Source organism: Athene noctua, chromosome 14 (genome assembly GCF_965140245.1).
Source record: "Athene noctua chromosome 14, bAthNoc1.hap1.1, whole genome shotgun sequence".
NCBI lineage: Eukaryota > Metazoa > Chordata > Aves > Strigiformes > Strigidae > Athene > Athene noctua.
The window spans coordinates 12,249,664-12,263,733 of NC_134050.1; the positions used below are offsets into that span (position 1 = coordinate 12,249,664).

At 53.8% G+C, this 14,070-nt stretch overlaps 1 protein-coding gene across 5 annotated transcripts; it reads right to left on the reverse strand.

Annotated features, from left to right (window-relative positions):
- Positions 1 to 344: 344 nt before the first annotated feature.
- RIC8A (RIC8 guanine nucleotide exchange factor A) lies at positions 345 to 14,040 on the reverse strand. Of its 5 annotated transcripts, XM_074918521.1 has the most exons (12): positions 13,677 to 13,811; positions 12,192 to 12,382; positions 9,113 to 9,160; positions 6,840 to 6,988; positions 6,374 to 6,740; positions 5,704 to 5,798; positions 4,718 to 4,868; positions 3,997 to 4,092; positions 3,585 to 3,729; positions 2,998 to 3,142; positions 1,908 to 2,027; positions 345 to 1,496 (listed from the first exon to the last, which is right to left on the reverse strand). In XM_074918521.1, exons 2-12 carry the CDS (start codon positions 12,273 to 12,275, stop codon positions 1,376 to 1,378), a joined length of 1,521 nt encoding a protein of 506 aa, XP_074774622.1. In that variant the 5' UTR covers positions 12,276 to 12,382; positions 13,677 to 13,811; the 3' UTR covers positions 345 to 1,375. The 5 variants fall into 5 exon arrangements, with proteins under 5 accessions (XP_074774622.1, XP_074774618.1, XP_074774617.1 ...); XM_074918517.1 differs by lacking the exon at positions 13,677 to 13,811 and adding an exon at positions 13,929 to 14,040 and having other exon boundaries at positions 6,374 to 6,988; XM_074918516.1 differs by having other exon boundaries at positions 6,374 to 6,988.
- Between the last annotated feature and the right edge of the window lie 30 nt (positions 14,041 to 14,070).

Consider the following 14,070-nt stretch of genomic DNA (forward strand, 5'->3'; position numbering starts at 1 on the left):
CTTTTCCCAGGGCAAAGCTCTTCCTAGGGCAAAGCCAGGGCAAAGCTCTTCCCAGGACAAAGCTGCCCACTGGTTGTTTGCAGGATCAGAAGTGTTTAGCCCCAAAATCCAAGCAGCTGCAGGGACTCCACAGCAGCCCGGCACGGCTCCTGCCAATGCTGCAGAAGGGCGCTGGGCACCTGAGCTGCTTCCCCGAGGAAATGTTCTCGCTTAGCCCCAGTTTAATGTTATAATTTTACCTTCCAAATAAAACTGTAAAGTCCAGTGTAGTTGGCACAGAACCACATGCAGTCAGAAAAAGCCAAAGACCAGACCCATCATGTTTGATCAATCACTGCCACGCACCCATTTGTCAGGTTTTCTTTAATCTAGCATCACTTTTGCATTCCTACTCGTTTTGGAACTCTGGTACATGAGACAAAGTGGAAGATTTTCTTTAAAACAATTTTCATTAAAAAGAAAAAAAGACAAAAAAAAAAAAGACAGATCTAAGCCACAGTGAAGAACAGGATCAACACCAGCCCCCGGGCGCAGACAGAGCGGGCCTGTGGGGAAGCCAAGGCAGACAAGGTGGCAGCAGACAAAGCAGATTTTGGCCTTTCGTTCGGGAGCAGAAGATAGGGAAAGGCTGATGCCAAAAAACTAAACTCCATGGTAACAGGATGGTCGCGCAGGGCTGGAGACTGAGTATCGGGGCGTTGCCAACAGTCACCCCCACGTCCCTCCTGTAGCCAGAGCTTCACGCAAAGGCCCCCCCGGCCTCCCTGCGGCGCATGCCACAGATCCCCCTGCACTCACGTACACACTCCCATGTGCAGGCGCTGGTTTTTGCGCGGTTGCTGTCCCGCCCCCAGCCCTGCGCAGCGCACGCGTCTACAGCCACCTGCTGAGGACACGGGGCGCGCAACGCTGGGACACCCCACAGACCACAGTGGCTCCCCCTGACCCCGCATGCCCCCTCCATCTCATCTGCACCCCAGGGAGCCGCTCCCCCACTTGCAGCCACACGCCCGCATATACATGAGATGCTCTGCGTATTGCTGAGCCCTGATGGTGAGACAGGAAGATCCACCCCTGCTACCCTTCTTCCCAAACATCGTATATTTAAAAAAAAAAAATCCTACTGGAAAGTCCTGGAAGCAATTTGGAGTAGGAAATCCTCAAGGCTGCTGACAGGAAAGGCCAAGGTGGAGCCAGGCATGAGGATGCTCTGGGAGGCATGGTGGTTGTGGAGCAGGGAAGGAGGCAGGAGGTTCCTCAGTGTGGACTGCGGTGGTCCAGGCTGGATCCGGGTCCCCCAGGGAGTCCCAGCCCAGTACAGCCTCTGGGTGCAGCACCAGTTCCAGTGGGAGCTCCGTGGGGCCAGAGGCCTGGATCAGTCCAGCCCCAGGTCTGAGTCGGACGATGACCTTTCATCGGCCACATCGCGGATGGCGTTCTGCAGCGGGGCCAGGCTGCCGCTCGGTGTGATGCCCATGGGCTGGATCACCTGCTCTCTGCAACCAGGGAGCAAACACAGGCCTGCAGCCGGCAGCACGGGAACAGACGAGCACTGCAGCACAGCCCAGGGGCAGCAGAACCACCGCTGAGAACCCCTCTGGAAGAGGGGACAGCTTTAGCCATAAAAACCCCAGCACAGGGAAGTGATGCTGGAAGCACCACCCACAACTGCCGCCCCTCTCGCGTTCCCTGGAACAGGCTCAGTTTCGGGGCCTGTTCTGTGTGGTCTGGGGTTGCCAGAGGAGAGCCAGCGCTGCCACCAGTGTTCCACCCCCTCCAACACACCACGGAAACACACAGGTGAAAGCACTGCCCTCAGCAGGGGCTGGACTCAGGAGAAAGGTCTGTGATAAACACCACACACACAGGCACTCATGCAGACGTGAACGCACACGATTTTCTAGTACCTGGACAATTTGTCAAACATGTTGACTAACTTCATGGCTTCGTACTCCTTCTGCTCCTCAGTCATCCCTTCCATGGGGTTGGGCAGTTTCTCTTCAACGCGCCCCGTCACAGGGTTGATGCTGCAACAGCGAAGCCAGGGGAGAGGAGGGAGGTAAAGCAGCAGAGTGACTAAAGGGCTGTTTAAAAACCTTCTTTGCCTCTCCCGAGCAGAGGAACACAGGAGCAAGGCTGCTCGTGACTGCTGCTCATCTCGTTAGCCCCAAGAGCTGCTGCAGGGCAATGTGGCGCTTCCAACCTGTTTCTCTATGTCCTACACACCGTTTTCCCCCCTTATAAATGCCTCCCATTTCTTGGCATGAGCAACATCCCCATCCTGCTAACTCCACCGTGCAGTTTTAAACCAGCTGCCCAAGGCCAGACACTTCTTCGCTCTCCTTAAGTCAGGGGGCAAAAAGCTAACACAGAAAAAAACCCAAACCCCCAACCTGCAGAGCACATTGAACAGGACCCGCAGCTGAGCACAGTCCTGGAGCTCTCCCTGCACACCCTCACCCTCCAGCTACCACCACCCACGAGCAGGAAAATTAAAGAACAAACGAACAAAAAGTCAGCTTGCTCCAGCAGCACAGGGCTCTGGGGATGGAGAGGAGTAACCAGCACTTCCAACCCACCCTCACCCCAGCATGCAGTAAAGGCCGGCCGCCGCTCCGAGGCGTGCGGGTGGCAGACAAGGGGGAAGGACACAGATCAGAGCTGCAGCCACACGCATGCCAGAGCAGGTCTGGCTCTGCCTGAAGGAACTCACTTTGCTCCAGAGCCTGCGCCCAGCCGCAGGCACCCAATATATGTACCGGTGACCACCCACACCACGAGCAGCTCGGCCACGGAGTTATTTCACCCAAGGAATGGAAAGGGAGGAGCAGGACATCACAGGTGAGGGTGAAACTGTTGAATAATGCCAAGGAAATGTGCACATGAAAGAGCAGGACAAGGGAGGTGGCAGGGAGGGAGATGAAGAAAGGGATGGAGCAGGAGTGGGAACGTGGTGCAGGAAGAGGGGTGCTGCAGAGGGGGTGCAGACTTCTTTACTTGGGCTTTGCCTCTTTGTACTCCTCAGTGTCCGTGTCTTCATCTTCCGAGTACTCCCCCTCTTCCCGACCGCCAGCCATGAGGCCTCGTGCCGCCAGGAGCCCAGCCGCGTTCCCGTAGCCCGTGTACTTCACAAACCGCGACACTGCCGGGAGACAGGCAGAGAGACCACTATGCCTCCCTCCTGTGCCTCCCCCCCCGCGCCTCCCCGCCAGCCCCAACAGCAAGATCCACGTGAAGCCACGGGGACACAGCAAGGCCAGCGCTTCGCTGAGGTTGCACGGGGAGTGAGGCTCCTGTGGTACAGACAGGGACGACATCCCGGGGTGGGGGCCTGAATGCAGGCCGGGGTGTCCGCAGGGTGGGGGGGTGTCCTCCCGCAGAGCCTCTCGCTCACTGCCATGAGACACAGCGGCTCCTTCCCACAGGCACCAGGATATCCCCTCTTTTCCCTGCTCAGTGCATCAGGCACAGGGAAGGCAGAAATCTGGCTGCAGAGGGTGGCCTGTCCCATGCTCCGGCTTGCCCAAAGGCCCAGCTCCAGGACTCTCTGTCACTGAAGCCCCCAGCAAGCCCCTGCAACTCACCGCTCTCCTTGCAGAGCACAAAGAGGAACTCCGCCGCGCAGTGCTTCACGTCGGTGTCGATGTGGGTCATCAAACGCACCAGCTTGTTCCGCAGCGAGTTCCCCACCTCCGGCCGGTTCCTCACGTCCCGGAGCGGTGGCAGCACCTACAAGGCCACAGTGAGGGGTGATCAGCAGAGCTGGAACAGCAACGGCAGGTCAGACAGGGGAAAACCCACCTGCGTTTTACAAATCAGCCACAACCAATAAATAGACAGAGCACGGGAGATGTGGGAAAAACACTGGGCACCAAAGGCCTCCACCACCTGAGTATGAGAACCTAGTAGAGAGATAGAGGAGGCCTGTCTGGAGGATGGTTTGCTGTTCTCCTCTCAGTGCAGCACCATTCAACTTTTGGCTGGACTACAGCGTACCTTTGCCTTCAGAAACTTCCTCGTCTGGCGGTGGACGCGGGCGCTCTCCGTCAGCAGGTTCAGCACGGGGGTCAAACTCTCCTTCAGCTTGTGTCCCTGCAGAAGTGCCCACAGGACCAACACCCCATTAGTCACACCGAGCTCAGCTCGGCCGGCCTGTGGCAGAGCACACAAGTACAGACCAGGGGAACAGAGGGACCCTGGAGCTTTCCAGCCTCCGCTATGGGAATTTCAAACCACATGGTTTTCCAAGCCCTGCTCTGTGGCATGGCAGCACTAGAAATACTTCTGTAGGGCAACCAGATAGAAAAGTGCAGCGGTAAATTTTGGAGGCCCTTTGTAATAATTCAAGACGGAAAACCACAGCCAGCTTGACAACGATGCACGTTCAGGCTTCCAGAAGCTGCCCATCAGATCACTCCAGCGCACCAACGTTTCAGTCACCCAGCTAATCACCTACTATGACCCAGCGTCCCCAAAACAACGTCACAGTCACCGCCCCAGTTGACAGATGTTGTTTTAGTCCTACCAAGCACAAGTTTTGCCTCTGCTAAAAACTGCCCCTTCTGTAAAGGGCCATCTCCAAACTAACCACACCTTGCGGTGCTCCTGGGGTGTTGGCACGGGGGTCTCCCAGGCTGTGCGCAGACTGAAGAAAGGGCCTGCAGGGAGCTCATGGAAATGGGCAGTGAGGAACTTGCACAGCAGCCTCACAACTCACCCTGTCGAGGCGTCGCTCCAGGAAATCCAGCAGGATGCTGACCGCGTCCATGTTGACACCCATGTACTCAAGCGAGCCTGGCCGGACTTTCGGGGTCAGGAGGACATCCAGACACTTCAGGGGCAGGTTGCCCAAAAGGTTAACTGTATGACTAAACATGTAAAATAAGAGAAGTGAACACTCAGTGACAGATCTTTGTTCACAGTTCTCCACCAATCCAGAAATGAAGGCTCATTAATAACTTCCCAGAGTGTGAGGACCCTGAGATCCATGCTGTCTTTGGGCTGCATCCCAAGATACTCACACACCACTAAAAGCAATTAAATTGAACTGCTTTTTGGAGAGTTGAACCATTTTCTAGCAGTCCACCCAGACTTCAGTGACAACTGAGAAGCCATGGATCATGATGCCAAGGCCAAGCGGGGCCAGCCTGGGTGGTCAGGTCTTTCTCCAGGGGCTCAGGCCGCCCCACTCCTCACCCTGGCACTCTGAGCAATGATCACTCAGGATTCCTCCCAGCACTGTCATCCTGGGGACAGAATGGTGTCCCCTGCTCAGAGCTGACACCCCTGGGCCAATAATGCTCAGCCACATGACACAGGCAATTTCTCAGTGTGGCTCAAGAGACAGACAGTTAATTAAGGCCACCCCACTTAATTAAAGTACCAAACATCTGCTCTGGCAGGCTGCCCGGGGGGTGTGGCGGCACAGCTGACAAGGCCTGACCAGGATATCTAATACAGCCCTCAGGGTAAGGCAGGCTGGGGGAAAACCCTTCCTGCTGCAGCACTTGTAGGGAGGGCAGGGCTGCCTCTGGGTTCCAGCAACACCAGGAACCTGTGGGCCAAACCAAAGGCACCTGCTTATCAGCAGTGACTTTGGCAACCTCCAAAAAAGCAGAGGATGTTACTGACAAGGTCAGGCAGGATCTGCCTTGGGAAGAGCTGTTTCTAGCTAAGATGGTGACCCAGTTATCTAACAGAGACCTGTGGAACTCCTCTGTCCGGTCCTCTCCATCTGCAGAGATCATGAGGCAGTGGCGCAGGAGGGCACCCAAGTGCCGGTATAAAGCAGCATCTTCCTGGCCCCGAAACAGAAAATGGAAACCTCGATCAGGAAAGGGGATCCTCCACATTGCAGAGCCCACTGCCCCTGCAGCCCCTAGCCCTGTCCCGCCAGCAGCCTGACGACTGACAGTTTCAGTGGAAGCAGCCCCCCAATTCTCCTTTTTAACATGCTGCCCTGTGCCCTTCCCCTCCTTGACTACGCTGAGTCAAGGGCTGGAAGAGGCCCCAGAACTGGCCCGTGGGTTAGCCAGAGGTGTTCTCCATCACACCTCCCTCTGACCTCGTCCAGAAGGTGAAAGCACCAGGCCACACTCAGAAGCAGTTATCTGGGGGCTCTGCTCTCCCACTTGTGCAACAAATTAGGTCATTAAGAAGGAAAAATACCCAACTCTTACATTATAAGGCTCTAAAAGTCTTAAGGGTTAGTGAGGCACTGGATAGAGGCAGTGATCTAGGAAGGAAGGTCCTTACACATACCTGGGGGCTGCATGAGGGCCATAGGTAACATGAGGAAATGCACACAGAGAAGAAAACTTGTAGTCAAAGTGCAGCCTGGAGACATGTAAAGGCAGTGGGGCAGGACACTCACCTCGTCCACCTCCCTCTTGCTGGAGTCAAAGGTGATATTGAAGAGCACTTTCAGGATCTCCATGGCTCGCTCTGTCTCCTGCCGAGGCAAAGGTGGCAGAAGTCCCTCCTCAGCAGCAACTTCGTAGGGGTCCATCCACTTGACACCAAGGGTCAGCTCCAGGGTGTCCGTCATCAGGCTGACGCCCCGGAGCTCCTGGGCCAGCTGCTGCCGCACGTCCACCCTCAGCGCCGTCAGCAGGAACAGCAGACGCAGGTCGAAGAACTTGACCTCATGAGGAAGGCTCCTCTCGTTGTACAGCTTGATGCGCTTGGCCAGGCCCACCACCAGCCGGGCCTCGGCTGTCAGCTCCTGGGCCCTAGGGCTGCTGAAGACAATGTTGCAGAGACATTTGAGGGATTCCAGGATTACATCCAAGTCTGGGACCTCCCGGATGAGCTCCTCTGAGTAATCAATGCCAGCATGCCTGGAGAGGGTCTTCAGGCTCTCCTTGGTGGTGAAGGGCTCAAGGCAGTGTTTGTCCCGTGACAGGATGCGGATGCTTTCCAAACACGTGACCTGGCAGGACGGCTGCAGCTCTCTTTCCAGGAACTTGATCAGCAGCTGGGCCATTTTCTGTGTGATTGGAAACAAGGAAGGACTCGCACACTGATGTTTCACAATGCTCCCCCCCTCCTGGTAACACTCTGCCCTGGAAGACGCAAACATCGCCCAGAGATGGGCCCGTTAAAGCCTCTAGTTCAGGCACGCGCTCAGGAAGTGTCTGGCTCCAGCATCTGATCCTGACCCAGTTTGAGCAAGGACACCCAGCAAGAAACAGAGAATGGCTGAGAGAGGGTACCAGGGTGAGGGACAGCGTGAACAGGCAACTGCTACTGGTGCGTATCTCAGTTCCTCCCGTGGTTAGGATGGTTGAGGTTAACACAGTTCACCCGACTGCTGCATCAAGCAAAGGGAGGGAGGGCAAAAACATCCCTTATGGCTTCACTAAGGAGCAACCACCAATGCAACAGCAGCTCTCTGCTCCTGCCCAGAGCCTCGAGATTAGGCAGGCATCTGTTCTGGGTGCTCCAAAAACAGACTGAACAGATTGAGAGATGTGCCAGAAAAATCACCAAGGGAGGGCAGAAGGAGCTAAGCAAGGCGAGACAAGCATGTGATGCCCTAGGAAAGGAGGTGGAGAGATCTCAGGAGACTCAAATAAGCAGCATCTCTGGATCATCATCTGGAGACCCACTAGCCCAGATCCTCAGGAGGTGCAGACTGGCAGAGCTCCACTAACACCAATTCAGGAGAGCTGAAGATCTGACCCCTGGGGGTAACAGCATCATGCAGGACAGCGAGCAACGAGGGGTGCGAGAGCAAAGGCAGCGCTTCACGCAGCGAGCACAGCCCACTTTGAACCATGCCTAGCAACACCAGCAATTCCTGCAGAGACATCTGCACCTCAGTGAGATGTTGCTAGATCTCTCTAACATAACACTGTACCAGAGCACATCTTGCCATGCATGTCACAGCAGCGAAGGAATCCCAGATTGCAAGGTTCACTGTCACTTGGTGTAACCGGCTTAACACAGCCTAATTGGTTATATTTCATAATAGTAATAAAAGAACTGAGGGAAGGAATGAAGAAAAAATGAATTTTAGTCCCTAATGTGAGGCTGGCAGAACTGAACAAGCTGTAGCTCACCAAGCGTGCCCCACAATCACACCCTTGAGAACTGAGAAAGTACAGTCATTCCTCTTCTCCTTCTACAGGGGAGACAGACACAGGAGTTAAAGATACAGTCACAAGCAAAACCAAACCCTCTGACTGACTCAGGTTGCAGGGATCTCAGAGCACATGCTCAGGGCTAAACTTCCAGAAGAACTGAGCACCAGGAACCAGATGGTGACACTCAATCCATATTTTACAAGATACACCCCAAAAGTGGCAGACCCCAAGGCTGTGTCTGAATTCATGCCCTGTGTCCCAGCTCAAACACCAAGTCAGTGCAAGGTAGAGCTCAGATCTTGGGAGATCCCATCCTATGCGTCAGGCTGGACCTGGAAAAACTTCACACTAACATTAGCTGTGGCTCAGGCGAAGGAGGTCCCGTTCCCCAGCCTGCCTGCCTGGTCCACTCGTACTGTGCCAACACAGGCATTAGTGCAATCAGCCAATGAATGGGACCACAAACCCGATACAGCTGGAAAATAACCCAGGAAAAAAAAAAGTTACTCTTTAGGCCAGTCGGCCCACCAACCATGTGCAGCTGTGCAAAAGGCTGTCCTTGCTTGAAAGGACTGCAAGAGCAGAAATGCACAGGCAGGAACATCTCTTCCCATGAAGCGCCAGCTTACACCAGCTTAAAGCATTTGCTAATTCCCAGCCTGTGCTGAACCCTGCAGCTGGCTCGCAGCAGAGCACTGACCCTCTGGGGCCCTGCGCACTGCCTTGACCCTTGCCTAGCAGACCGGGCCACAAACATGAAGGATCATGCTTTTTGTACACCTGTGGCTGAGCCTGTATCCATCACGGAACCCAGAGGGCTTGGTAATGCTGCAGGGATGCTGACCTGTATCCTAGACCACCAACTGCTGATGGGAAAACTGGAGCCAGATGCTCTGAGAACACCATTCCCTAATCAAGTTAATGAAAACACACTCATTTCTTTTCCCGTAGGAGCTGCCACCACCAAGCCCCGCTGGACACAAGTACAGAGCAGCAGCAGATAAGAAAGCAAAGAGCGTGCCTACCTTCCTCTCTTCCCGTTCCTCATCATCAAAGGTGAAGCACTGAGATTTCTGTGGGGCAAAACAAAACCAATCAAAATAAGTAATAGGTTAAAAATCCACAAAACTGTTTCCCCCAGCCAGGGGAGGGCCATTCAGCTGGAAAGCAGCAGGTCTAAAAGCACCCTGCAAAAGCAAGCACATCGTCTCAAGAACAGTCCCCACCAGCACAAGGGCAGGGCATCGGCATGGCCAGGAGGGCCACAGCACTCAGGGGGTCCATGGTATTTGGGGGGTTTGTAAGAACTGGTGCAAGCTCCTGAGGAAAACTTCCCTGTCACTGGTTTTCACTTCAGTCCCACCTTTTCTTTCCAACACTGTTCTCACCTCAGCAACTCCAACTATGTGCTCCACAGGGAGGGGGAACAAATCTGGTTTGAAAAGCACGGAGAAGGACCACACCACCAGGTCCAAAGTGCTTTCCTTTGACTGAGGGCCCCACTGTTCCACAGGTCCCCGTTTCTCTTTCCTCCTTGAAAACCTTCCAGGATGAATACGGCCCATTGCCCTCTTCCGCTGGCTCTGCAGTGGAGGCTGAATGCCACAGGCCAAAGCTGGACCTGTCTGACGACAGACTCATTTTTAAACACTGAAGCAGTAAAGTGGGTATTCATCACAATCCAAATATCCCATAATAGCCAGTAATTCCTCTGCTCAGTGACACCACCAAGCTGCACCTACAAATTTCTTCTCTTGATATTTCTTGTTCCCTTTCCTGACCAAAAGAAAGTCCTGTCTCCTTGTTACTTGCCAGCAGATCCTGGTGGTTATTCAGGCCACATTCTTTACCCACCAGAGACCTGATCTCTGCAGCTCCATCACATTCCTGTCCCTAATGAGCAGTCCTGCTCTTTATTCATGGGAGACATTTCTGTGTTTCTCACTATTCTGACTGTTCCTGGATGGACAGTCTCCTTTCTGGCTACATCTGCTGCCAACAAACTGGGCACCACAGGACCCCTGCTGAAAAGCGGCACTTTCCAGTGAATGATGAAACCCTCATTTACACCGAGAGCGCAGCTGGTCCAAGCTTTGAGAATGAAAACATTTAAAATTTACAAAACACTAATTATGTATTTATAGATACAGCTAAATCCATAGAGATATGCGGATATAATTGTATCATAATCCTCCCATCGTTTTCTTAGCACTGTCAGCTGAGTTACGCTGCTTATACTTACGGAGCTGCTCAGTAATTAGTCTTACCACAATCAATCCCTCTTATACTCTGGACTTATTCTTCTTTTGAGGAACCGCACTTCACAGATATCCCACCTAAGGTCTGACCAGCTGAGCTCGTTTCAGCCCATGTATCACCTCACAAATTGTGCAGTTGTCTAACCCTACCCGACTTCCCACCCCGCAAAGCCTGGGACTGACTGCACTGAGCTTCTGGAGACCACAGGTGATCCCGGACTCGCTCACTCTGCAAACACAGCCTCCCCTGCCATTCACTGCCTTTTTTATGTGCTGCCAATTCCTCTCTGCTTAAAAGCAGAAATACAGCTTGCAGATTAACTGTGTCACAGCCTTTCTGGCCCAGAACAAGGTGCGACAGACAGAGCAAAGCCGCCAGGCCATCTGAGAAAGCCCAGATGTGGCGGTGGGGCAGCCGAACCCCTGTGGGGCTGTGCCAGGTGCTGCCCTCTCCGGCTGTAGCTCCCAGAGCTGTCCCTACACGGGCTGCGGCACCACGTCATGAGGCACTGGCGGTTCGGCCCTGGAACCGACGTGCTCTGCAGACAGCCATGCCACTTGTTCTTTCCCTATCGCACCCTCTCTGCGGGCTCCTGTAATCTCATTCGTGTATGCTCTTGCCATACCTGTGGTTTTGCTTTAGCTGTAGTTTATTCTTGGCAATCAAAAATTGACTGTGTCTGCAATAGTGAATTAAAGCATCCCAGAAAAAGGACAGTACCATCAATTTTTACAGTCAAAAATTATGGAAGGAAGTTGCTGAATTTATCTGCAGTTTCATAATCCTCTTTGGTTGCTCCATTTCTTCTAGATGGGCTAGCAAAACCACTGACATTCTCACAAGTTTCCTACACTTGATACACTGACAAAGGATCCAGCTGGAGGAATCTGACAAAATATTGTGGTTTGATGCCTCGAGCTGGGTACACATCAATCTCTGCTTCCACGCTGCTATTCTCCAGAATTTCACCTGCTGTGGGTGATGTTAATCCTGTAGACTGTCTTTAACACGGACCCGCTCCCTCTTAGCTAATATCTCCCCTGTTCCAAAACAACTGCTGGAAAGAGTTGTGCACTCTCCCTCTTGCACACTCGTGCAAAGTATTCACAGGTTTTCCCTGCTGGCTTCCCACCTACTCCAGAATGGTGCAGAGTGAGTCACGGAGATCTGCAGGGCCAGCCCTACCCTGTGGAAACCCTCTGAAAGAATTTCCCTGACAACCATAGTCTACTTCAAAAGGGATTTACCTTCACAGATAATCTTTTGACACTTTAAGGCTAGAAACTCTTCCATTCCTGCTTCCCAACCACTCTTTCTCTGATGTTCTATATTCATTACTCACTTCTTATTGTCAGCTTTCAGACCAGGCACCTGTATCAAATTCCAGCAGCCCCTCCTTATCCACTTCTAATGATCTTTTACTTGCAAATCATGACAACCATTCCACCTGCAGCTCCTCCCCATGCCTCAGTTTTATCACCTCCAAACCTTGCCTTAACATAAAAGCTCCTCCTACTCAGTCTTCACACTGATGTTTATTTCCCTGCCAGATTTTACTTGGGATCTGTATAGTAATAAAAAAAAAAAATCCCTTCTACATGCTTTACTTCCAGTATACGAAGGAACCAAGATGAAGAGAGACTGCTTAGCTGCTTCCAAGCACAACAAGAAGCCATAAACCATCTGCAAGTAAGAGATGAAGCAGTCCGAAATGTGCAGACAGACACGCTCAGGAGACAGACTGGGGACAGGCAGATGGCACAGAAATCCCCCAACATGCCAGCCCACCCCCAGGCTGGTACACGGCAGTGGCTGACATCGGACAGAGGTCTGATGCTCACTCACCTCCTGGTTGTAGACCTGAAGCACCTTCAGAACCGTGTCTTGCTCCCCGCTTTCCACAGTGGCTACCACAGTCCTGAGCTCCATTATCTCAACAGATCAGCTACAGCAGGTGAAATGGAGAGGAAGGGGAGTGAAGGGGCTTCCAGGGTTGCTGGAGAACAGCGATGCAAAAGGACTTCGATGCACAATGTCTGAGAGGGAGAGAGAAAGGGGTGGGGAAAGGAAAGAGGAAAAAAAAACAAAACAAAAAAACCCCAAATGAGATTGCTCACGCTGTTGCATCTATAAAAGTAAAGCAGACGGATAACCCAAGCAGAACCAGCAGCCAGCTTCCTCTCTCTCCCTCTAATCCTCTTCTTCCTCTCTTTGCTTTTCAATGTTTAATATATGCCCTCCCAGTAAAGCACTTAGGGAGAACCTTCCCCCCACCCAGCCGGGGATTAACACAGAGCAGATAACAGCAGCTCCCTGAAATAGCTCTCTGCCTCCTCCTCCCCTGGCTGGCCTGATTTCTGTTACTGCACAGGAGGAAAAAAAAATAAAATATATATATATCCAGAAACATTGCTGTGGAGTAGAAGAGGATGGAGAGGAAAGCCAGCCAGATAGGAAAGCATCTTCCTGGCTTAGGGTGGAGCTACCATTTAAGGTGGTAAAAAGAAAGAGATCATTGGGATTTCGTTGCAGTCGCTGCTCTGTGCGGTCAGTGCCCGAGACAAGTTGTGCATCAGATTAGGGCTGATATGCTGCCCAGGCAGTGAAAACACACATATGGGGCCGGCCAGCCTCCATGGCTCAAATCTTTGTGTCATTACAGAGATAATGCGCCTCATGATAATAATGTAAATGAGCAGATGTGCACAGAGATGTGGATGATGAGATTATTTTAGAGCCAGGCTCAAGTTTAACAGCTTGTAGAGCATTCAAGTCCACAGTGCTGGAAAGTAACTCCTACTGGTGGCAAATCTCGCAAATTTGAGTACATCTGGGAGCTCGTACATCAGTTTAGGCTCCGTGTAGCTACGTACTGTGTTCTGCAGTATGACCAAGCACTGGTCACACCTAACTACAGGAAACCGTGCTGGCCCTGGGACCTGCGCCGAGAGCCCCCAGGGCTTCGGGAGAGCCCCCGGGAGCACCCGGTTACCCAGCCCCTCCCGCCCCACCACCCCCGAAGAGAGGTTCGGTGGGACCGGGGGCAAGTCCTGCATTTTGGAAGCCAGAAAGCTGCGAGACCCGGGGGGTCTGTCCGCCGGGGCAGACGGCACGGCGTCCCCAGCGCTGGGCTCCATTCCGATTTTGGGGGGGGAAAGCACAGATCGCAGCATCTGTCATTTTCCACCCCAAACTTTTCACACAGCCCCAGCTCACCCCTCACACCGCTACCTCCTTCTCCCACTCTTTTCCGCACCTTTCAAAACCCCTTCAAGCCCTTTCTGGGTTTTTTTTTTTGCCCCAGGAAGCCGGGCAAAGCGCTGGCGGTACCTGCGGCACGCAGTCCCTCGGAGACGGCGGAAGCGGGCCGGAGCCTCAGGGCTAGAGCCGGGCCCTACCCCGGCCCACCCGGGTGCCCTCCCTCTCTCCGGCCGCCGCCTGTCCTGTCCCGTCCCGTCCCGCCGGCCCTGGCAGCCTCGGCCCACGGGAGAGGGCTGGCCCGGGGAGGGGAAAGCGGCCAGGCCCGGCCGCCGGCGGGGGAGATGGGCGGCCGAGCTGGGGCGGGGAGGGAAGCGCCGTTACCTTCCTCTCCGCCGCCCCAGCTTCCTGCCTCATTTCCTGGCCCCGGCCCTCCCCCGGCGGTGCTCCGCGCCCGGGGGGCGGCAGCGGGGGCCCGGGCCAGGCCCAGCCCAGCGCGACAGCCCCGAGGGGTCCCGGTGCCCCC

Coding starts and splice junctions, on each gene's coding strand:
- RIC8A (XM_074918517.1), bottom strand. CDS start 12,275: ATGGAGCTCAGGACTGTGGTAGCCACTGTGGAAAGCGGGGAGCAAGAC. Junction 5,799..6,373: donor GCAAGAGGGAGGTGGACGAG/GTGAGTGTCCTG, acceptor TTTCGGGGCCAG/GAAGATGCTGCTTTATACCG. Junction 4,093..4,717: donor TGGAGCGACGCCTCGACAGG/GTGAGTTGTGAG, acceptor GCACTTCTGCAG/GGACACAAGCTGAAGGAGAG.